This window comes from Pongo pygmaeus, chromosome 20 (genome assembly GCF_028885625.2).
Source record: "Pongo pygmaeus isolate AG05252 chromosome 20, NHGRI_mPonPyg2-v2.0_pri, whole genome shotgun sequence".
NCBI classification, from domain to species: Eukaryota; Metazoa; Chordata; class Mammalia; order Primates; family Hominidae; genus Pongo; species Pongo pygmaeus.
In genome coordinates, this window is record NC_072393.2 from 55,167,089 (window position 1) to 55,189,443 (window position 22,355).

At 57.0% G+C, this 22,355-nt stretch overlaps 4 protein-coding genes and 2 pseudogenes across 8 annotated transcripts; all 6 read right to left on the bottom strand.

The window, feature by feature from the left end:
- Window positions 1-65: 65 nt before the first annotated feature.
- On the bottom strand, window positions 66-3,646 carry LOC129021085 (neurotrophin-4-like; annotated as a pseudogene).
- A 469-nt stretch (window positions 3,647-4,115) lies between these two features.
- Window positions 4,116-5,208, bottom strand: LOC129020243 (choriogonadotropin subunit beta 3). Of its 2 annotated transcripts, XM_054464331.2 has the most exons (3): window positions 5,194-5,208; window positions 4,674-4,841; window positions 4,116-4,438 (listed from the first exon to the last, which is right to left on the bottom strand). In XM_054464331.2, the coding sequence occupies exons 1-3, from the start codon at window positions 5,206-5,208 to the stop codon at window positions 4,124-4,126; spliced, it is 498 nt and encodes a 165-aa protein (XP_054320306.1). In that variant the 3' UTR covers window positions 4,116-4,123. The 2 variants fall into 2 exon arrangements, with proteins under 2 accessions (XP_054320306.1, XP_054320305.1); XM_054464330.2 differs by lacking the exon at window positions 5,194-5,208 and having other exon boundaries at window positions 4,674-4,921.
- A 1,333-nt stretch (window positions 5,209-6,541) lies between these two features.
- Window positions 6,542-10,087, bottom strand: LOC129021086 (neurotrophin-4-like; annotated as a pseudogene).
- A 461-nt stretch (window positions 10,088-10,548) lies between these two features.
- Window positions 10,549-12,436, bottom strand: LOC129020245 (choriogonadotropin subunit beta 3). Of its 4 annotated transcripts, none has more exons than XM_054464340.2 (3): window positions 11,636-12,436; window positions 11,116-11,283; window positions 10,549-10,880 (listed from the first exon to the last, which is right to left on the bottom strand). In XM_054464340.2, exons 1-3 carry the CDS (start codon window positions 11,648-11,650, stop codon window positions 10,566-10,568), a joined length of 498 nt encoding a protein of 165 aa, XP_054320315.2. In that variant the 5' UTR covers window positions 11,651-12,436; the 3' UTR covers window positions 10,549-10,565. The 4 variants fall into 4 exon arrangements, with proteins under 4 accessions (XP_054320315.2, XP_054320317.2, XP_054320316.2 ...); XM_054464342.2 differs by having other exon boundaries at window positions 12,240-12,295; XM_054464341.2 differs by having other exon boundaries at window positions 11,517-12,252.
- LOC129020246 (stabilizer of axonemal microtubules 3-like) lies at window positions 11,554-15,461 on the bottom strand. The gene is given in 6 exon segments (XM_054464343.2): window positions 11,554-12,872; window positions 13,399-13,526; window positions 14,174-14,215; window positions 14,217-14,336; window positions 14,437-14,637; window positions 14,903-15,461. Coding segments are annotated over 6 exon segments (1,251 nt in total). The 5' UTR covers window positions 15,059-15,461; the 3' UTR covers window positions 11,554-12,268.
- Window positions 15,462-15,619: 158 nt separating this feature from the next.
- On the bottom strand, window positions 15,620-20,668 carry NTF4 (neurotrophin 4). Its single transcript, XM_054464335.2, has 3 exons — window positions 20,027-20,668; window positions 17,448-18,293; window positions 15,620-15,938 (listed from the first exon to the last, which is right to left on the bottom strand). The coding sequence occupies exon 2, from the start codon at window positions 18,279-18,281 to the stop codon at window positions 17,649-17,651; it is 633 nt and encodes a 210-aa protein (XP_054320310.1). The 5' UTR covers window positions 18,282-18,293; window positions 20,027-20,668; the 3' UTR covers window positions 15,620-15,938; window positions 17,448-17,648.
- Window positions 20,669-22,355: the final 1,687 nt, after the last annotated feature.

Below are 22,355 nucleotides of genomic sequence, written 5' to 3' on the forward strand. Positions count from 1 at the left end.
ACCCTGAGGTCTCTCAGCATCCAGCTCTGTTCTTTTTCTGCCTGACCAGTTCCTGAGTATAAGTCTCAGGCCCGGCCAGTCCGGCTGAGGAGTGTGCAGACACAGGCAGTGCCAATTTGAATCCATTGCCAGTCCACAGGGCCCTGGGCATCAGCGATCAATGCCCACACATAGGACTGCTTGGCCTTGCACTCAGACACCCAGTGCCCCCGGTCCACAACCCGGCAGCAGCCCCCTCCACCTACCCCCAGGCCACCTTCCTCAGAGTTATCGGCCTGGAAGCATTGACAAAGAAGTGCTGGCGGAGGAAACTGCCGCCAGCTGCAGGCACCTCTCCCAATACCTCCACCTGGAGCACACCCAAGTCCACAGCAGTCCGGGGGTCTGTCACTCAGCAACTGACTGCATCACACATGGCCAGCTCTCCCTGATGACTCCATCACACATGGCCAGCTCTCCCTGATGACTCCCCGGTGAAGTATCGCTTACCCCAGGTTGGCTGCGGTTGGCCGGGGCTCCTGCTGACTCCCGAAAGGCCCCAGTCTCCAGCAGGAAGGTCAGAGGGGGCTCGGCAGCCGCACCCCTAGACAAGACCACTCGGGGGAAAAGAAGGTCCCACTTTGGAGTAGGAAAAGGGCACAATGTCAAGGGTGGGGTTAGGACTCCATTGACACACTGGGGAGGAAGAAAATGAGGGGGATGCAGAGGGAGCCTGTGGGAGCGGGAGCATCTCTCAGAGCACATGGAGACAGGGAAAAGGAGGCTGGGATTAGAGAAGAGGATAAACACTTCAGTGGGGACAGAAGTTTGGAACCCCACAGAGGCTTGCCTGCCAGGATTATGGGGAAGCCCTTGCTCTAGAAGTTTGGGGGACTCCATATATAGGACTTGCATAACGCCCAACTTGTAGATTAATAATAAATATTCAACAACTACAGGTCAGGCATTGTGGCTTACACCTGTAATCCCAGCACTTTGGGAGGCTGAGGCGGGTGGATGACTTGAGGTCAGGAGTTCGAGAGCAGCCTGGCCAACACTGTGAAACCACATCTCTACTGATAATACCAAAATTAGCCAGGCGTGATGCTGCACGCCTGTGATCTCAGCTACTCGGGAGGCTGAGGCAGGAGAATCGCTTGAACCCGGGAGGCCGAGATTGCAGTGAGCCTAGATCGTGCCACTGCACTTCCAACTGGACAACACAGTGAGACTCTGTCTCACAAAAAATAAAAATAAAAATAAGGCCGGGCATGGTGGCTCACACTAGTAATCCCAGCATTGTTGGAGGCTGCGGTGGGCGGATCAGCTGAGGTGAGGAGTTCCAGACCAGCCTGACCAACATGGAGAAACCCCATCTCTACTAAAAATACAAAATATCCTCAGGTGTGATGGTGCATGCCTAGAATCCCAGCTGCTTGGGAGGCTGAGGCAGGAGAATCGCTTGATCCCAGGAGGGGGAGGTTGCAGCAAGCCAAGATCGCACCATTGCACTTCAGCTTGGGCAACAAAAACAAAGCTCCATCTTAAAAAATTAATAATAATAATCATAAAATAAAGATTAAAAATGTTCAGCCGGGCGCAGTGCTCACTCCTGCAATCCCAGCACTTTGGGAGGCCGAAGTGGGTTCATCACCTGAGGTCAGGACTTCGAGACCAGCCTGGCCAACATGTTGAAACCCTGTCTCTACTAAAAAAAAAAATACAAAATTAGCTGGATGTGGTGTTGCGCGCCTGTAGTCCCAGCTACTCGGGAGGCTGAGGCAGGAGAATTGCTTGAACCCGGGAAGCAGAGGTACAGTGAGCCGAGAGTGCATCACTGCACTTGAGCCTGGGTGACAGGGCGAGACTCTGTCTCAAAAAAATAAAAATAAATAAAATAAAATAAAAATAAAAATAGAAAATATTCAACTACTATTACTCAATAGCAACAGATGGTAAAATACAGGCTCAGAGAAATTAATGATTTGTGCCCGGTGACACAGCCAACAAATGGCAGAGATGGGACTTCCCCTCTGGGCAACTGCTCTCTGCCATCCTTCCTGTAGAACTCTGAGGAACTGAGAGTCTTGCATCCTGGAGGATGTTCCAATCAATTTTTTTTTTTTTTTTTTTTTGAGGCGGATTCTCGCTCTGTCGCCCAGGCTGGGCTGCAGTGGTGCGATCTGGGCTCACTGCAAGGTCTGCCTCCCGGGTTCACACCACTCTCCTGCCTCAGCCTCCCAAGTAGCTGGGACTACAGGAGGCCACCACCACGCCTGGCTAGTTTTTTATATTTTTTAGTAGAGATGGGGTTTCCCCGTGTTAGCCAGGATGGTCTTGATCTCCTGACCTTGTGATCTGCTCACCTTGGCCTCCCAAACTGGTGGGATTACAGGCATGAGCCAGTGCGCCCGGCCCTATTTTTGTTTTTTTTTTTGAGACAGAGTCTCACTCTGTCTGGCCAGGCTGGAGTAGCATGGCACAATCCCGGCTCACTGTAATGCCTGCCTCCTGGGTTCAAGTGACTCTCCTGCCTCAGCCTTCTGAGTAACAGGAATTACAAGCGCCTGCCCCCGTGCCCAGCTAATTTTTGTATTTTTAGTAGAGATGCGGTTTCACGACATTGGCCAGACTGGTCTCAAACTCCCAACCTCCAGTGATACTCCTGGCCTGGCCTCCAAGAGTGCTGGGATTATAGGCGTGAGACACCACACCTGGCCCCAAACAAATTGTTTTAAGACGAGGTCTCCCTATGTTTCCCCACTGCACTTGAACTCCTGGGCTCAAGCAATCCTCCTGCTGTGCCTCCTGAGTAGCTGGGGGACTACAGACTCAAGCCACCACACCTGGCCACTTTCCACAATTTAGAGAAAGTCCACAACCTGGAATCCTAGGGAGACCCCGATTCACCTCAAAACTGCCACTAAGGAGGTAAAACCCTGCCCCTCTGAGGCAGGCTTCGGTTTCCCTGTGTGTGAAATTGACCTGGCGCTGGGAGAGGCTGCTGGAGGTGTGGATTTTGCAGTTTCCCTACAACATTCTGGAAATCTGTGGTTCTGGGAACGGGTGATGTGGAGAAGACTGGGAGACAACCAGTGGTCACCAGAGCTGTAGCACCTCCTCCACCTCCGAGCTCTGGGGCTGGGAACCCCAGGCTTCGGGGGCTGCTGTGGAGGATGCAGGTGGCCCCCTCTTTCCTGACATCTCAGGAGAGGGAGGGGCAACCGGCTAGGGAAAGAAAAGAACAGGAAGGTTATACAGCCAGGTGGGGAAGGGGCGAAATCCCTGAACAACCCCTTCCCAGAGTTCCTCTTCAAGTGCAGGGTACCCAAGAGTCAAGGCCCCGCCCCCTTTCCAGAGGCCCCTTTTCTAAGCAGATGCTGGCTCCTGGCTGGGATGGGAGGCAGATGGAGGGAGGGGAGGGGCGAGGAGGGGAAGGGAGACGCAGTGGATGAGGGAGAATGGAAGAGATGACATCCCCCTCGGCCCATTCATCCTATTCAGGTCCCCAAGCCCCCACCTGCACTGCCAGTGCCAACCTCAGAGGGAGGAAGAGGGAGCTCGCCTTAGAAGGCTGAGGCCCTGCCCCCTGGGCCACACCGATCATGTGGGCTTCCTTCTCCGCACAGAAGGCGAGACCCCGGACACCTCCTGAGCTGGAGGTCATCCCCCATCTCCACTCTGTTTTCTTTTTCTTTCTTTCCTTTTTTTTTTTTTTTTTTTTTTTTTGAGATGGAGTCTCGCCTGTCATGCAGGCTGGAGTTCAGTGGCGCGATCTCGGCTCACTGCAAGCTCCCCCTCCCAGGTTCACTCCATTCTCCTGCCTCAGCCTCCCAAGTAGCCTGGACTACAAGCGCCTGCCACCAAGCCAGGGTAAGTTTTCGTATTTTTAGTAGAGATGAGGTTTCACCGTGTTAGCCAGAATGGTCTCGATCTCCTGACCTGATGATCCGCCCGCCTCAGCCTCCCAAAGTGGTGGGATTACAAGTGTGAGCCACCGCGCCCAGCGGTCCACCCTGTTTTCTACCAGAGTTCTGATAATGTGACTCTGTATGAAATGATTTGGAAGCTGGACCCACCCTGTGTGTGTGTGGTTGCCCTGAGCCCACAGAAAGACACCTCCAGAGTGTGGATTGAGAAGCCTTTATTGTGGGAGGAACGGGGTGCCTGAGGGCTCCGGGAGTCGGGATGGACTTGGAAGGCTGGGGGGAGGGGCCTTTGAGGAAGAGGGGTCCTGGAAGCGGGGGTCATCACAGGTCAAGGGGTGGTCCTTGGGACCCCCGCAGTCAGTGGTGCTGCGGCGGCAGAGTGCACATTGACAGCTGAGAGCCACGGCGTAGGAGACCACGGGGTTCACGCCTCGCGGGCAGCCAGGGAGCCGGATGTATTCGAAGCGCACATCGCGGTAGTTGCACACCACCTGAGGCAGGGGCGGCAGGACCGACTGCAGCACGCGCGTCTGGAAGCCGTTTGAGTGGGGGAATGAGCATGTGCCTGGAGCTAGCGCCTCAGCTGAGCTCCCCAGCTGCCCCCACAGCTCTCAGACTCAGGAGTCCAGGAAGCCCTCTGTTCCTGCCCTCCCACACCCCATTTCCCAGCCCCTGACCAGAGAGGCAGACCACCCTTCCTCCCCCACTGCCTCTGTGGGTCTGGCCCTGAGGTAGCAGCACCTGCCCCGGCCCCGGGCAGCTCACCATGGTGGGGCAGTAGCCGGCACAGATGGTGGTGTTGACGGTGACGCACACGGGGCAGCCCTCCTTCTCGACAGCCAGGGTGGCATTGATGGGGCGGCACCGTGGCCGAAGTGGCTCCTTGGATGCCCATGTCCCGCCCATGCTCAGCAGCATCAACAGCAGCAGCCCCTGGGACAAGGACACTGCTTCACCCGGGTCTGAGACCGCAGCCCTGAGCCCTGGCCTTCCCATCCCCCGGGGTACACAACCCACAGACACCCAGAGACCCTTCCCGGCATCTCCTATTCAGGAACCACCACCCGGACACCTGACTTTCAGAGCCCCCCCCACAGCCCAGAGGACCCGAGATACCCCAACATTTCAGATCCCCACCCTCAGGAACTGCCCCACCTGAAGCTTACTGGGGGTCATGCCCCTCCAGAAAGAGACCTCCTTCCACCGCTCACACGGGTCTGCCCCTTCTCATGCCAGTGATGGCCTGGAGGGAGGTGGAAGGTGCCCAGGGGCCCTGCAGTCTTACCTGGAGCATCTCCATCCTTGGTGCGTCCCCTGCCTCGTGAACCAGGAGGTGATAGGATGCTGGGATGACCTCGACACTAACCCCTCGGGGGGCAAGAGGTAGACAAGGCCAGGGAGGTGCAGGAGTGCCTCAGCAGAGCGCCCCAGCCCTCTCCCCTCAGTGGTTCAGCGCCAAGGGTGAGACAGAGACCACGGTGAAGTGACCTCAGAGACTCACTTCTCTGAGCCTCAACCCTCCTCTACTTGAGGCTTTCCTGCGCCACAGTCCAACCTCCCAGGAGGGGCGCGGCTTCGGACTTAGCTCCTGCCCAATGAGAGAGGGTCTCCCTGTGACTGTGCTGCCAGGGAAGCCACTTGAACCAGGTGCCCCCATCGAGGGATTCAGCCTGAGCCACACCTCTCCCTTTGGGACCTCCGCCCACTCTACCCTCAAGCCAGGATGCCTGGAGCGGTCCCCGGAAATGCGTGTGCTTCAGGTGATTTAACTGATTATTGAATAGGCCCACAGGGGGTGTGTCCTGCCCTCGGGTTCACAGCCTCGGAGGACATTATCTGGACTTAGTCCCTTCCCCGCGATGCCATCAAGCTGGACAATTTTAAGGTCTGTTTATTTCCCAGTGTAGGGTATAGGCTGGCACAGGGAAGAGGGCTAGAAACCTGACTTGAGCTCCCCGCCCAGGGCTGAACTCTCCAGCGGGCTGAACTCTCCAGCATCCTGATCACTTCTCATTCAACCTTGCTTGTACTCCACCTGTGATCGGTAGCTCATTGTCTCAAAACAGAATATTCTAAGCCAACCCCTGCCCGCTCTCACCAAGTAAGATTTCTCATTTGAACCCCAGCTCCCAGATACTTAAAGGCTTGCTGTAGACCATGTTCTCAAGGTCCCCTGGCCATCTGCTTGCATGTTCCAGTTTCTCTCATCCCCCATCCATATCATGAAATGTGCCCTCCCACTCCCCAGGATGAGCAAGGTGGTGTCCTCTGTGACTGAGCAGTCAGCAACTTAACACCAAAGGTCACCAATGATCAAATCCATGAGAGTTGATCCAAGGAGTTATGTATTAGGGCTAAGAAAGAGTAAACACTCAGTAAATAATGGCTATTATCATCATCATCATCATCATGATTACCCTCAAGTTCCCCCGGGAGAAGTCCTATTCAACCTTCTAAACCCCATGTGGTTGCACCCATCCTGCAGAGATTGAGCTCAAATTCAGAGAGTTGTGATTTTGTGATGATTTGATGAGTTCCCCAATTGGGGTCCATAGAGCAGCTGGGCCAATCCTGAGGTCTCTCAGCATGCCGCTCTGTTCTTTTTCTGCCTGACCAGTTCCTGAGTATAAGTCTCAGGCCCGGCCAGTCCGGCTGAGGAGTGTGCAGACACTGGCAGTACCAATTTGAATCCATCGCCAGTCCACAGGGCCCTGGGAATCAGCGATCAATGCCCGCACATAAGACTGCTTGGCCTTGCACTCAGACACCCAGTGCCCCCGGTCCACAGCCTGGTGGCAGCCCCCTCCACCTACCCCCGGGCCACCTTCCTCAGAGTCATCGGCCTCAAAGTGGGTGACAAAGAAGTGCTGGCGGAGGGAACTGCCGCCAGCTGCAGGCACCTCTCCCAACACCTCCACCTTGAGCACACCCAAGTCCACAGCAGTCCGGGGGTCTGTCACTCAGCCACTGACTGCATCGCACATAGCCAGCTCACCCCGATGACTCCCCGGTGAAGTTTCGCTCACCCCAGGCTGGCTGCGGTTGGCCCGGGCGCCTGCTGACTCCCGAAAGGCCCCAGTCTCCAGCAGGAAGACCAGAGGGGGCCCGGCAGCGGCACCCCTAGACAGGACCACTCGGGGGAAAGAAGGTCCCACTTTGGAGTAGGAAAAGGGCACAATGTCAAGGGTGGGGTTAGGACTCCATTGACACACTGGGGAGGAAGAAAATGAGGGGGATGCAGAGGGAGCCTGTGGGAGCCGGAGCATCTCTCAGAGCACATGGAGACAGGGAAAAGGAGGCTGGGATTAGAGAAGAGGATAAACACTTCAGTGGGGACAGAAGTTTGGAACCCCAGGGGAGGCTTGCCTGCCAGGATTATGGGGAAGCCCTTGCTCTGGAAGTTTGGGGGACTCCATATATAGGACTTGCATAACGCCCAACTTGTAGATTAATAATAAATATTCAACAACTACAGGTCAGGCATTGTGGCTCACACCTGTAATCCTAGCACTTTGGGAGGCTGAGGCGGGTGGATAACTTGAGGTCAGGAGTTCGAGAGCAGCCTGGCCAACACTGTGAAACCACATCTCTACTGATAATACCAAAATTAGCCAGGGATGATGCTGCACGCCTGTGATCTCAGCTACTCGGGAGGCTGAGGCAGGAGAATTGCTTGAACCCGGGAGTCTGAGATTGCAGTGAGCCAAGATCGTGCCACTGCACTTCCGTCTGGACAACACAGTGAGACTCTGTCTCACAAAAAAATAAAATAAAAAATAAGGCCAGGCATGGCGGCTCAGACTTGTAATCCCAGCATTGTTGGAGGCTGCAGTGGGTGGATCAGATGAGGTGAGGAGTTCCAGACCAGCCTGACCAACATGGAGAAACCCCATCTCTACTAAAAATACAAAATATCCTCGGGCGTGGTGGTGCATGCCTAGAATCCCAAGTACTTGGGAGGCTGAGGCAGGAGAATCGCTTGATTCCAGGAGGCGGAGATTGCCGTCAGCCAAGATCGCACCATTGCACTTCAGCTTGGGCAATAAAAACAAAGCTCCACCTCAAAAAATAATAATAATAATAATAATAAAATAAAAATAAAAAATGTTCAGCCAGGCGCAGTGGCTCATGCTTGCAATCCCAGCACTTTGGGAGGCCGAGGCGGGTGCATCACCTGAGGTCAGGACTTTGAGACCAGCCTGGCCAACATGGTGAAACCCTGTGTCTACTAAAAAAATTACAAAAATTAGCTGGGTGTGGTGGTGCGCGCCTGTAGTCCCAGCTACTCGGGAGGCTGAGGCAGCAGAATTGCTTGAACCCGGGAAGCATAGGTATAGTGAGGCGAGATCGCGCCACTGCACTCCAGCCTTGGTGACAGGGCGAGACTCCGTCTCAAAAAAAACCATAATAAGATGAAATAAAAATAAAAAAAGAAAATAGTCAACGACTATTACGCAGTAGCAAGAGATGGTAAAATACAGGCTCAGAGAAATTAATGATTTGTGCCCGGTCACACACACAGCCAACAAATGGCAGAGATGGGACTTCACCTCTGGGCATCCGCACTCTGCCATCCTTCCTGTAGAACTCTGAGGAACCGAAAGTCTTGCATCCTGGAGGATGTTCCAATCAATTTCTTTTTTTTTTTGGAGGTGGAGTCTCTCTCTGTCGCCCAGGCTGGACTGCAGTGGCTCGTTCTTGGCTCACTGCAAGCGCTGCCTCGCAGGTTCTAGCCATTCTCCTGACTCAACCTCCCGAGTAGCTGGGACTACAAGCGCCCACCACCACGCCTGGCTAATTTGTTGTATTTTTTAGTAGAGACGGGGTTTCCCCGTGTTAGCCAGGATGGTCTTGATCTCCTGATCTCGTGATCTTCCCACCTTGGTCTCCCAAAGTGCTGGGATTCCAGGCATGAGCCACTGCACCCGGCCCTATTTTTTTTTTTTTTTTTTGAGACAGAGTCTCACTCTGTCTGGCCAGGCTGGAGTACAGTGGCACAATCCTGGCTCACTGTAATGCCTGCCTCCTGGGTTCAGGTGACTCTCCTGCCTCAGCCTTCTGAGTAACAGGAATTACAAGCGCCTGCCCCCGTGCCCAGCTAATTTTTGTATTTTTAGTAGAGATGTGGTTTCACGACATTGGCCAGACTGGTCTCAAACTCCCAACCTCCAGTGATACTCCTGGCCTGGCCTCCAAGAGTGCTGGGATTATAGGCGTGAGACACCACACCTGGCCCCAAACAAATTGTTTTAAGACGAGGTCTCCCTATGTTTCCCCACTGCACTTGAACTCCGGGGCTCAAGCAATCCTCCTGCTGTGCCTCCTGAGTAGCTGGGACTACAGACTCAAGCCACCACACCTGGCCACTTTCCACAATTTAGAGAAAGTCCACAACCTGGAATCCTAGGGAGACCCCGATTCACCTCAAAACTGCCACTAAGGAGGTAAAACCCTGCCCCTCTGAGGCAGGCTTCGGTTTCCCTGTGTGTGAAATTGACCTGGCGCTGGGAGAGGCTGCTGGAGGTGTGGATTTTGCAGTTTCCCTACAACATTCTGGAAGCCTGTGGTTCTGGGAAAGGGTGGCGTGGAGAAGACTGGGAAACAACCAGTGGTCACCAGAGCTGTAGCACCTCCTCCACCTCCGAGCTCTGGGGCTGGGAACCCCAGGCTTCGGGGGCTGCTGTGGAGGATGCAGGTGGCCCCCTCTTTCCTGACATCTCAGGAGAGGGAGGGGCAACCGGCTAGGGGAAGAAAAGAACAGGAAGGTTATACAGCCAGGTGGGGAAGGGGCCAAATCCCTGAACAACCCCTTCCCAGAGTTCCTCTTCAAGTGCAGGGTACCCAAGAGTCAAGGCCCCGCCCCCTTTCCAGAGGCCCCTTTTCTAAGCAGGTGCTGGCTCCTGGCTGGGATGGGAGGCAGATGGAGGGAGGGGAGGGGGAGGAGGGGAAGGGAGAGGCAGTGGATGAAGGAGGCTGGAAGAGATGACATCCCCCTCGGCCCATTCATCCCATTCAGGTCCCGAAGCCCCCACCTGCACTGCCAGTGCCAACCTCAGAGGGAGGAAGAGGGAGCTCGCCTTAGAAGGCTGAGGCCCTGCCCCCTGGGCCACACCGATCATGTGGCCTTCCTTCTCCGCACAGAAGGCGAGACCCCGGACACCTCCTGAGCTGGAGGTCATCCCCCATCTCCACTCTGTTTTCTTTTTCTTTCTTTCCTTTTTTTTTTTTTTTTTTTTTTTTTTGAGATGGAGTCTCGCCAGTCATGCAGGCTGGAGTTCAGTGGCGCGATCTCGGCTCACTGCAAGCTCCCCCTCCCAGGTTCACTCCATTCTCCTGCCTCAGCCTCCCAAGTAGCCTGGACTACAAGCGCCTGCCACCAAGCCGGGGTAAGTTTTCGTATTTTTAGTAGAGATGAGGTTTCACCGTGTTAGCCAGAATGGTCTCGATCTCCTGACCTGATGATCCGCCCGCCTCGGCCTCCCAAAGTGGTGGGATTACAAGTGTGAGCCACCGCGCCCAGCCGTCCACCCTGTTTTCTACCAGAGTTCTGATACCGTGACTCTGTATGAAATGATTTGGAAACTGGACCCACCCTGTGTGTGTGTGGTTGCCCTGAGCCCACAGAAAGACACCTCCAGAGTGTGGATTGAGAAGCCTTTATTGTGGGAGGAACGGGGTGTCTGAGGGCTCCGGGAGTCGGGATGGACTTGGAAGGCTGGGGGGAGGGGCCTTTGAGGAAGAGGGGTCCTGGAAGCGGGGGTCATCACAGGTCAAGGGGTGGTCCTTGGGACCCCCGCAGTCAGTGGTGCTGCGGCGGCAGAGTGCACATTGACAGCTGAGAGCCACGGCGTAGGAGACCACGGGGTTCACGCCTCGCGGGCAGCCAGGGAGCCGGATGTATTCGAAGCGCACATCGCGGTAGTTGCACACCACCTGAGGCAGGGGCGGCAGGACCGACTGCAGCACGCGCGTCTGGAAGCCGTTTGAGTGGGGGAATGAGCATGTGCCTGGGGCTAGCGCCTCAGCTGAGCTCCCCAGCTGCCCCCACAGCTCTCAGACTCAGGAGTCCAGGAAGCCCTCTGTTCCTGCCCTCCCACACCCCATTTCCCAGCCCCTGACCAGAGAGGCAGACCACCCTTCCTCCCCCACTGCCTCTGTGGGTCTGGCCCTGAGGTGGCAGCACCTGCCCCGGCCCCGGGCAGCTCACCATGGTGGGGCAGTAACCGGCACAGATGGTGGTGTTGACGGTGACGCACACGGGGCAGCCCTCCTTCTCCACAGCCAGGGTGGCATTGATGGGGCGGCACCGTGGCCGAAGCGGCTCCTTGGATGCCCATGTCCTGCCCATGCTCAGCAGCATCAACAGCAGCAGCCCCTGGGACAAGGACACTGCTTCACCCGGGTCTGAGACCACAGCCCTGAGCCCTGCCCTTCCCATCCCCCGGGGTACACCACCCACAGACACCCAGAGACCCTTCCCGGCATCTCCTATTCAGGAACCACCACCCGGACACCTGCCTTTCAGAGCTCACCCCACAGCCCAGAGGACCCGAGATACCCCAACATTTCAGATCCCCACCCTCAGGAACTGCCCCACCTGAAGCTTACTGGGGGTCATGCCCCTCCAGAAAGAGGCCTCCTTCCACCGCTCACACGGGTCTGCCGCTTCTCATGCCAGTGATGGCCTGGAGGGAGGTGGAAGGTGCCCAGGGGCCCTGCAGTCTTACCTGGAGCATCTCCATCCTTGGTGCGTCCCCTGCCTCGTGTACCTGGCTTTATACCTCGGGGTTGTGGGGGCGGCAAGGCCACCAGGAGGTGATAGGATGCTGGGGTGAACTCGACACTAACCCCTCGGGGGACGAGAGGTAGACAAGGACAGGGAGGTGCAGGAGTGCCTCAGCAGAGCGCCCCAGCCCTCTCCCCTCAGTGGTCGGGCGCCAAGGATGAGACAGAGACCACGGTGAAGTGACCTCAGAGACTCAGTCGTCGAGTGCTAGGGACTAGTCGAGGCTGGAGGCACAGGGAGTAGGGTGTAGGAAGGCCTGCCTCTGCCTATGGTGGGGTCTTGGGAGCCAGGAGGAGGCCCTGACCCGAGAAAGGTGCTGGACTGAAGCCTCAACCCTCCTCTATTTGAAGCTTTCCTGCGCCACAGTCTAACCTCCCAGGAGGGGCGCTGCTTTGGACTTAGCTTCTGCCCAGTGAGAGAGGGTCTCCCCGTGACTGTGCTGCCAGGGAAGCCACTTGACCCAGATGCCCCCCAACGAGGGATTCAGCCCGAGCCACACCTCTCCCTTAGGAACCTTCGCCCACTCTACCCTCAAGCCAGGATACCCGGAGCGGTCCCCGGAAATGCGTGTGCTTCAGGTGATTTGACTGATTATTGAATAGGCCCGCAGGAGGTGTGTCCTGCCCGCGGGTCCACAGCCTCCGGGGACATTATCTGGACTTAGTCCCTTCCCCGCGATCCTGCCGCAGCTGGGTGGGCGTGTCTGGGCTAGTCCTGTCCCCACACTGCGGATAGACTTAATGAGTGCGAGCCCGCCTAGGTCCGGACACTGGGTAGTGAGCGGAGGTCCAGAGCTCCGCTCCGCCCCCAGGCCAGGGAGCGTGTCTGGGGTGGGGCTGGCCGGGCAGGCTCCCACTAGCGCCGGCTTCCAGCTGCCTGAGCGGGAGTTCTCGGTGCTGTAGGCTTTCGGGAGGCTGTGGATGCCCGGCAGGGGCTTCCAGTGGGGGCCACGCCAGGTCGCCTCCAGCGGGCGGAAGCGGTCGAGCCGTCGGAGCGGGTGCAGCGAGGGGCTGTAGGATTCCTGAGCCAGAGACAGGGCCCCGCCGTGCGGCGCTGGAGGCGGCCGGGAGGAGCAGAGACAGGGCTGCCGCTGCGAGTCGTGACTCCAGAGTTGGGGCCTCTCTTCGAAACTCCAGTATGTCAGGTAGTCCTTGCGGGGGTATCCGGACAGCTCCGTCCTGTGGCAGCAGGGCAGGGTGGTGAGGATACAGCTGGATCCTTGGGGACGAGGTTCAGACCTCGGGATCTAAGGAGTCTGCACATTCAAACTCCTGCATTTCCAGGAGAGGACCCCTTAGGAGGGACGCGACCGGGCACGCGTAGCCTGCGTTCCTGGGTCCTCGAAGTACTTAACGTCCTGGAAACTGAGCTTTCGCATCCTAGGGAAGTAAAAGGGGGCTTTCGCTTCCTTGGGAAGGAGTATCTGGGGTCTCCAGTACCGAAGGAGGCCCTGCCCTCAGATCCAGAATCCCCTCGAGCCGCTGTGCAGGCTTCCTGTCCCTACCGCGGTTCCTGAGAGGTGACACTAAGGACTCCTGGGTGCTAAAAGAGGGAGGGGCTGGGGCCTGAACTGTGGTTGTTGCTGCTATAGGAGTCGAGACTGAGACCACCGGTCAGGGAATGGGAGCCAGCCCAGGGGCTCGGCGTGCACCGGCCAAGGCGGGGGCTGTGCAGGAGGCGGTGCCCAGCGAGAGCCCGGCTTACTTGGGATAGAACCGAAAGTCCCGCGCCGAGGTGGTTAGATAGAGCTGGCGGCGGTCCAGGACGCCCCGGTCGGATACTGTGAAAGGCCGGCCAGACAGCGCGGGGTTCTGCGTGCAGGAGATTAGAGCCTGATCAAGATTGGGGGAGGAGGCATACCCAAGACCTAGATTTCATACCCCATCCCAAGCCCTGGGTCCCGAGTTCAGAATCCCTCTCCTTCGGCCCCGACAGCCATGACGGCCACGGCCCTCGCACCCCGCCCCAGAGTCAGAGCCCTTCCTGCCACCCACGCCAGGGAACTTCAGCTTCCTTCCTCATACGGGAACCCTTCCCAGCCTCACCTCCCTAAATCCAAGCCCTCCTGCTGGTCAAGGAACTCAAATCCAGGCCCCCAGTCACCACAAAACCCCCCCTGGTTCCGCCCGCGGTCTCAAGCCTTCTTGGTGTGGCCACTGGAGCTGAGCTGCATCTTGGGCAACAACTCCACGTTACCTCTCCTAACTCCCACCAGACCACGTCTCAGAATATTCTAGTCTCGTCCCCACCCACAGCCAGCCGTCTAGCTCCGCAGCAGCTTAGGAGCCCTGAAGGCGAGTTTCCAGCCCCTGGTTCTTCTGGCCTGGCCTGGATGCCCAGCCCCTCCCCCGGCTCCTCTAACCTCCAGATCCCTCCCCAGACCCTTTAGCCACGCCCCAAAGCTGTGATTACTTCTGGCCCCGCCCCAGGCTCCCGGAGCTCCGCCCCATCTCGCCAGCGCTGGCTTCCACCCAGCCACCTGGGAAGGCCCCCCGCGGTGGTGGGTTGAGAGTTGTGAGGGGCTGGGGCCCGATGTATTTGGGGGCGCGCGCGTCCGGGCCTGGAGAGCAAGTGTACTGCGCCCTCGGCTCGCTGCTCTGGTACTTTGTGGTCAGTGGGAGGCACCAGCCGCGGTGTCTGAGCTGCGGAAAGGCGACGCAGAGACTCATGTGAAGGAGCAGGGGACTCAAATGCAGTCCCCCGCCCTGTCCCCTGCAGACTCCGGCACTCCCCAAATCTTACCTTTTCTCCTGAATCCTTGATCCCCACAGTCCGCGTGGGGTCTGCAGGCTCTGGGGCTCTGGGCTGGGCGCAGGGCCAGCCATGGGTCTTGGGCACGTAGGCCGAGCCAGAGGTTGTCTCCCATCTGCTGAGGACCTCGTCGAAAGCCCAGATGCGAGAATCCTGCTTTGCAGTCGGAGGTAGAGGGTCCGCGACCGTGGACTGGAGAGAAGGCGCCGCACATCAGCTAGAAAGACTCAGGAGTCCCTATCACCCCCCACCCCAAACTCTGACGTCTTCCAGTCGGCCCCCAGCCCTTTCCTCTGCAGTCCCTGGCATTCAGCTTCCCTGGCCCCTCCTCTCTCAGACCCAGGACTCCAGGACCCTCCTCCTTCAGAGAGGAGTCCAAGCTCCCAATCCCCTTTTCTCAGCCCCCATCTTTCTGGGTCCCCAAGCCCGGCAGGGCTTCAGCCTAGGGTCTGCCCACCAGCACCGTGGGCGGGGTGAAGGGTACGGGTGGGATAATGCCATGGGTAACGTAGCTGCTGGTGAAATGCCAGTTGGGCCAGGATTCAGGCATCTCCGTTGCAGAGATGGAAGACCACGGGGGGCCACAGCGCAGAGCCAGGGTGCCACTGGCCATGGTTCCACCCCCTCTCTGTAGCCGAGCAGGAGCTGGTTTGTTGCTGTTGCCCCAGGTGACAGAACCCGCCTACCCCAATCCAGCCAATGAAAGGCCTGCAGGCACCTGGATGGATGGAGTGATTAAGAGACCCAGAGACAGAGGGACAGGGACTCCAAGAGGGGCACAGAGAAACACGGAGTGGGGGATGGAGAGTCAGAAAGAGGCGGGCAGAAGGGGACGGAGAAGTTCAGGATTTCAGAGACCCAGGGGGTGGGGGAGACAGAGACCCAGAAAGAAGGACAGAGACCTGGGGGTGTCAGAGATACAGACAGAGACCCCTGCACTGCACTCAGCACCTCAGGACATCCATGAGAAACACCCCCCTTTGCTCCAGAGTCCAGAACCTCCCAGTGCTTCCTCCCTCTGCCAGGCCTGCCCACCTCGGGGTAACGATTTCCAGACGTCCCTGGGGCTCCCCAACCCTTCCCGCACGTGCTGAAGGAGTCAGCGGCGGTGTCAGCTGTCCTGCCTGCCTTTGATTTGGTTGAAAACTTCCACCTGGGTATGCTGGGTGGGGAAAGAGAAAGCGATCTAGAGAGAAGTGCACAGGGACATAGCGAAAAAGATGGGCTTTGATGAGTGAGGAAGAAATACAACAAGAAAGGGGAGAGACAGGGAAGAAGAAAGAGACCACGATGGAAAGGGAGCTATTAGTACTACCCAGAGGCGAGAGACACTGGAAGTTAGAGACAGAGATGAAGGTGGCAAAAACGACCAAAATCGCAGATGGAAAACAAGAAGCCGTAGAAACTGAGGCAGCCACGCCCCACCCTGCCCAGGGGCCTGGTCTGTATAGATGGGGGGAGAAGTTGCCTATGTCCTTTGCTCAAAGCTGGACCTGAGGGAGAGAGAGAGAGAGAGAGAGTTGGCGGGGCAATGGGTAACATGTGAAGGGCTATTGTGAAGGCCTGTGGTCTGTCCCTGGCTTCCCTTGTCACTTCTTCACTATAAACAGCTTTTGATCACCGGGCGCAGTGGCTCATGCCCGTAATCCCAGCACTTTGGGAGGCCGAGACATGCGGATCACTTGAGGTCAGGAGTTTGAGACCAGCCTGGCCAACATGGCGAAACCCTGTCTCTACCAAAAAATACAAAAAGTAGCCAGGCGTGGTGGCGCACACCTGTAATCCCAACTAAGGCAGAAGAATCACTTCAACCCAGGAGGTGAAGGCTGCAGTGAGCTCAGATCGCACCACTGCACTCCAGCCTGGGTGACAGAGCAAGACTCCATCTCAAAAAAAAAAAAAAAGCTTTTGGTCAAGGCCTCTGACTCCTCAACCCCCATTATCTCATCCTACCAGCCCACTCTTCAGACAAGGAAAACTGAGGCTACTTTGTGCAGCCAGGCCCAGGATCCCACTTACCCCTCCAACCCCATTCAGGCTTCTGGGGCCTTTCTGTTGGATTTTGCTGGCCCTACTCAACGGCTCTCAATGGAGAGTGACCCCCGGATCCTAGCCAGGGGGCCGGTGAGTTAGTCAGAAACTCATGCCACACTCAAGCTGGACAAATTTTTTTTTTTTTTTGAGACGGAGTTTCACTTTTTTTTGCCAAGGCTGGAGTGCAATGGCACAGTCTTGGCTCACTGCAACCTCTGCCTCCTGAGTTCAAGCAATTCTCCTACCTCACCCTTCAGAGTAGCTTGGATTACAGGCATCCGCCACCACGCCCAGCTAATTTCTTTTTATAATTTTAGTAGAGACAGGTTTCACTATGTTGGCCAGGCTGGTCTCGAACTCCTGACCTCAGGTGATTCACCCACCTCGGCCTCCCAAAGTGCTGGGATTACAGGCATGAGCCATCGCACCTGGCCATCAAGCTGGAAATTTTTAAGGTCTGTTTCTTTCCCAATGTAGAGTAAAGGTTGGGAAAGGGAAGAGGGCTAGAAATCTGACTTTAGCTCCCCGCTGAGGGCTGAACTCTCCAGCCTCCTGATCACTTCTCATTCAACCTTGCTTGTACTCCCCTGTGATCGGTAGCTCATTATCTCAAAACAGAATATTCTAAGTCAACCTTTGCCCCTTCTTACCAAGTAAGATTTCCCATTTGAACCCCAGCTCCCAGATACTTAAAGGCCTTCTGTGGGCCACGTTCTCAAGGTCCCCTGGCCATCTGCTTGCCTGTTCTAGTTTCTCTCCTCCCCCACCCACATCGTGAAATGTCCCCTCCCACTCCCCAGGATGAGCAAGGTGGTGTCCTCTGAGACTGAGTAGTCAGCAACTTAACACCAAGGGCCACCAATGATCAAATCCCTGAGAGTTGATCTGAGGAGTTATGTATTAGGGATAAGAAACAGTAAACACTCAGTAAATAGTGGCTATTATTATTATATCATCATCATTATTACCCTCAAGTTGCTGCGGGAGAACTCCTATTCAACCTCCAAAACCCCATGTGGTTTCACCCATCCTGCAGAGATTGAGCTCCAAATCAGAGAATTGTGATTTTGTGATTATTTGATGAGTTCCCAAACTGGAGTCCTTAGATCAGCTGGGCCATCCCTGAGGTCTCTCAGCATCCAGCTCTGTTATTTTCCTGGGCATGGGTCTCAGGCCCGGCCAGTCCGGCTGAGGAGTGTGCAGACGCAGGCAGTGTCAATTCGAATCCATCGCCAACCCACACGGCCCTGGGCATCAGCGGTCAATGCCCGCACATAGGACTGCTTGGCCTTGCACTCAGATAACCAGTGCCTCCTGTCCACTCCCCGGCAGCCCCCTCCACCTGCCCCTGGGCCACCTTCCTCAGTATTATCAGCCTTGCAGCGGGTTTCAAAGAAGTACTGGCGGAGGGGACTGCCGCCAGCTGCAGGCACCTCGCCCAACACCTCCACCTCGCGCCCACGCAAGTCCACAGCGGTCCGGCGGTCTGTCACCCAGCCACTGACTGCATCGCACACAGCCAGCTCACCCCGACGACTCGCTGGTGCAGTTTCGCTCACCCCACGCCGGCTGCGGTTGGCCGGGGCACCTGCTGACTCCCGAAAGGCCCCAGCCTCCAGCAGGAAGAGCAGAGGGGGCCCAGCAGGGGCACCCCTAGACAGGACTACTCGGGGGGACAGAAGGTCCCACTCAGGGGCCAGAAAAGGGGGCAATGTTGAGGGTGGGGGTTGGGACTCAATTGGCACACTGGGGAGGAGGAAAAGGAGGAGGATGGGGAGGGAGCATGAGGGGAGAGGGAGCATCTCTCGGAGCACCTGGAGACAGAGAGAGGGAGGCTGGGATTAGAGAAGGGGGTAAAAACTTCAGCGGGGACAGAAGTTGGGAACCCCAGGGGAGGCTTGCCTGCCAGGATTGTGGGGAAGCCCTTGTTCTAGAAGTTTGGGGGACCCTATATCTAGGGCTTGCATAATGCCCAACTTGTATATTAATAATAAATATTCCACTACTACAGGCCAGGCACTGTGGCTCACACCTCTAATCCCAGCACTTTGGGAGGCTGAGGCGGGTGGATGACTTGAGATCAGGAGTTCGAGACCAGCCTGGCCAACATGGTGAAACCTCATCTCTACTAAAAATACCAAAATTAGCCGGGCATGGTGCTGCACGCCTGTAATCCCAGCTACTCGGTAGGCTGAGGCAGGAGAATCACTTGAATTCGGGAGGCCGAGGTTGCAGTTAGCAGAGAGCGCACCACTGCCCTGCCGCCTGGGCAACAAGAGTGAGACTCTGTCTCAAAGGTAAAAATAAGGCCAGGCATGGTGGCTCACACCTGTAATCCCAGCACTTTGGGAGGCTGAGGTGGGTGGCTCACCTGAGGTGAGGAGTTCCAGACCAGCCTGTTCAACATGGTAAAACCCCTTCTCTACTAAAAATACAGAATTACCTGGGTGTGGTGGCACATGTCTGTAATCCCAGTTACTTGGGAGGCTGAGGCAGGAGAATCACTTGAACCCATGAGGTGGAGGTTGTGGTGAGCTGAGATTGCACCATTGCACTCCAGCCTGGGCAACAAGAGCGAAACTCCGTCTTAAAAAACAATAATAATAATAAAATAAAAATAAAAATAATTCAACTACTATTACCTAATAGTAACAGATGTTGAAATACAGGCTCAGAGAAGTTAATGATTTGTGCCCGGTCACACAGCCAGCAAATGGCAGAGATGGGACTTCACCTCTGGGCAATTGCACTCTGCCATCTTTCCTGTGCAACTCTGAGGAACCGACAGTCTTGCATCTTGGAGGATGTTCCAAACAATTTTTTTTTTTTTTTTTTTGAGACAGAATCTCACTCTGTTGGCTAGGCTGGAGTACAGTGGCAAAATCCTGGCTGACTGCAATGTCTGCCTCCTGGGTTCAAGTGATTCTCCTGCCTCAGCCTTCTGAGTAGGTGGGATTACAAGCACCTACCACTGTGCCCAGCTAATTTGTGTATTTTTATTAGAGATGGGGTTTCACCATGTTTGCCAGACTGGTCTTGAACTCCCAACCTCAAGCAATAGTCCTGTCCTGGCCTCCCAAAGTGCTGGAATGACAGGCATGAGCCACCGTGCCTGGTCCCAAACAAATTTTTTATTTTTTATTTTAGATGGAATCTCGCTCTGTCGCCCAGGCTGGAGTGCAGTGGTGCGATCTTGGCTCATTGCAAGCTCCGCCTCCCAAGTTCACGCGATTATCCTGCCTTAGCCTCCTGAGTAGCTGGCACTACAGACTCAAACCACCACGCCTGGCCACATTCCACAATTTAGAGAAAGGTCACAACCTGGAATCCTAGGGAGACCCCAGTTCACCTCAAAACTGCCACTAAGGAGGTAAAACGCTGCCCCTCTGAGGCAGGCTTCAGTTTCCCTGTGTGTAAAATTGACCCGGCTCTGGGAGAGGCTGGTGGAGGTGTGAATTTTGCAGTTTCTCTACAACGTTCTGGAAGCCTGTGGTTCTGGGAAAGGGTGGCGTGGAGAAGACTGGGAAACAGTCAGTAGTTACCAGACCTGTCAGCACCTCCTCCACCTCGGAGCTCTGGGGCTGGGAGTCCCCAGGCTTCGGGGGGCCCCTGTGGAGGACACAGGTGGCCCCCTCCTTCCTGACATCTCAGGAGAGGGAGGGGGCAACCACCTAGGGGAAGAAAAGAATAGACAGGTTATAGACGCAGGTAGGGAAGGGGCCAAATCCCTGAACAACCCCTTCCCAGAGTTCCTCTTCAAATGCAGGGTACCCAAGAGTCAAGGCCCCGCCCCCTTTCCAGAGGCCCCTTTTCTACGCAGGTGCTGGTTCCTGGCTGGGATGGGAGGCAGATGGAGGGAGTGGAGGGGGAGGAGGGGAAGGGAGAGGCAGTGGATGAAGGAGAATGGAAGAGATTACATCCCCCTCGGCCCATTCATCTCCCAGATGGGGCGGAACTGGCCTGGACACCCGGGTCCCTGAGGGCCCACATTCAAGAAGCCCTGGTTCCCCAAGCTGCTTCTTGGAATGTTCCCTCCTCACAGGACAGGCCAGGGCCCGCCCAAGACTTCTGCACATACCTGGAGTGGCTGTCTGCCCTGGCTCCTCGGTACAGGAAAGGGGAAGGGTGGAGAGTGAAAGAAGCCCAGGCTGACCCAACCAGGACCGCCTTCTCCCTCAGACCGAGTAGTGCAGACCCCAGGGCCTCCACCTTCAGACCCAGGAGTTCAGATCCCCAGCGCCCTCCTCCCTCAGACCCAGGAGGAGTCCAGGTCCCCAGCGCCCTCCTCTCTCAGACCCAGAAGTCCAGGCCCCCAGCACCCTTCTCCCTCAGACCCAGGAGGAGTCCAGGCCCAGGCCCCAGCACCCTTCTCCCTCAGACCCATGAGTCCAGGCCCCCAGCGCTCTCCTCCTTCAGACACAGGAGTCCTTGCCCCCAGCGCCCTTCTCCCTCAGACCCAGGAATCCAGGCCCCCAGTGCCCTCCTCTCTCAGACCCAGGAGTTCTGGAATTCAGGCTCTTCCTTCTCGGGTACTAAGAAATGCAGACTCCGGGTTCCTCATCCTCCAGATTTGGGGTGGGGGTTCCGGACTCCGAGACCCCTCAGGGGAAACCGGCTGCATATCTGGGACACTTCCCTCTTGCCTCAGTTTCCTCCGCCAAGCCCCGCCCCGGTCGGCCCCGCCCCCGTCACTCCCCACCGGAGGGCAGGGCGACCAGGACGCCGGAATCCCGAGGGAGGAGGCGTGGAGCTCTTACCTGGGGCGCCCTCTTCGGCTCCCCCGGCTGCCCTCGGCCCGGCAGCAGCTCCTCCTCCTGCTCGCTGGCTGCAGGGACGCTCGCTGGCCCGCCGGCTGCTAGCTGCTCACGCTCCGCAGGGCCCGGGTCGGGGGCGGGGGCGGGGCGGCGCCGGGCGGCAGAGGAGGGGCCGGGGGATCCTGCCTTGCACACGCGTGCCGGGACCTTGGAAGCCAGGCCTGGCTCGTTCAACCCGGCCGCCTTGGTCACGGGAGTCCCAGTTTCCAGCTGCCTCCTCCTTTAGACCTAGTAGTCCAGGCTCCCAGCCCTTTCTCCCTCAGACCCAGGAGTCCAGGCCCCCAGCCCCTCCTCCCTCAGACCCAGGAGTCCAGGCCCCCAGCCCCTCCTCCCTTAGACCCAGGAGTCCAGACCCCCAGCCCCTCCTCCCTCAGACCCAGGAGTCCAGACCCCCAGCCCCTCCTCCCTCAGACCCAAGAGTCCAGGCCCCCAGCCCCTCCTCCCTCAGACCCAGGACTTGCGACCCCAGCCACTTCTCCCCCCAGCCCCAGGCGCCTGAGTACTAAGCCCACAGTTCCCCCCACCACCTCCCAACCCCGCCCCGTCTCAGACTCAGGAGTCCAGCCCCCAGCCTCCTCCTCCATTAGCCCCAGGAGTCTGGGCCTGAGATTCCTTTGCCGTCTTTTGCCAATTGCGTGTCAATCCCGGGGCAGATTCCCACCCTCTGCTCTCCTCCCCACTTCCCAGGAGCTCCACGCCAGACATTAACCAGCTGGGCTTGGGCAGTGATAAGACTTCAGGCCCGGGGAGACAGTGGATGTGGGGGCTCCCGCATACTCCTCTCCCCTGGAATTTCCTGGCTGGAGACCGGGGAGAGGGTCTTGTCCTGAGCTCAGATAAGAGACGTGCAAGGTATCATAGGACCCAGAGATAGACAGATGCGTCTTAAGAACAATCAGCTACTTTGAGAAATGGTGCGCGGTGACAGATGAAGGCAGAGATAGGGAGAAGACATGGAAAAGTGGGGAGAGAACAAAAGAAAGAGGGGGACCGAGACTAGAGAGAGTGGGGGAGGGCAGGAGCCCAGAGAGAAGACAGAGGCCCAGAGAGAGTGAGGGCAGA

Coding starts and splice junctions, on each gene's coding strand:
- LOC129020243 (XM_054464330.2), bottom strand. CDS start 4,904: ATGGGAAGGCCAGGGCTCAGGGCTGCGGTCTCAGACCCGGGTGAAGCA. Junction 4,439..4,673: donor CCGGCTACTGCCCCACCATG/GTGAGCTGCCCG, acceptor AACGGCTTCCAG/ACGCGCGTGCTGCAGTCGGT.
- LOC129020245 (XM_054464339.2), bottom strand. CDS start 11,346: ATGGGAAGGGCAGGGCTCAGGGCTGTGGTCTCAGACCCGGGTGAAGCA. Junction 10,881..11,115: donor CCGGTTACTGCCCCACCATG/GTGAGCTGCCCG, acceptor AACGGCTTCCAG/ACGCGCGTGCTGCAGTCGGT.
- NTF4 (XM_054464335.2), bottom strand. CDS start 18,281: ATGCTCCCTCTCCCCTCATGCTCCCTCCCCATCCTCCTCCTTTTCCTC.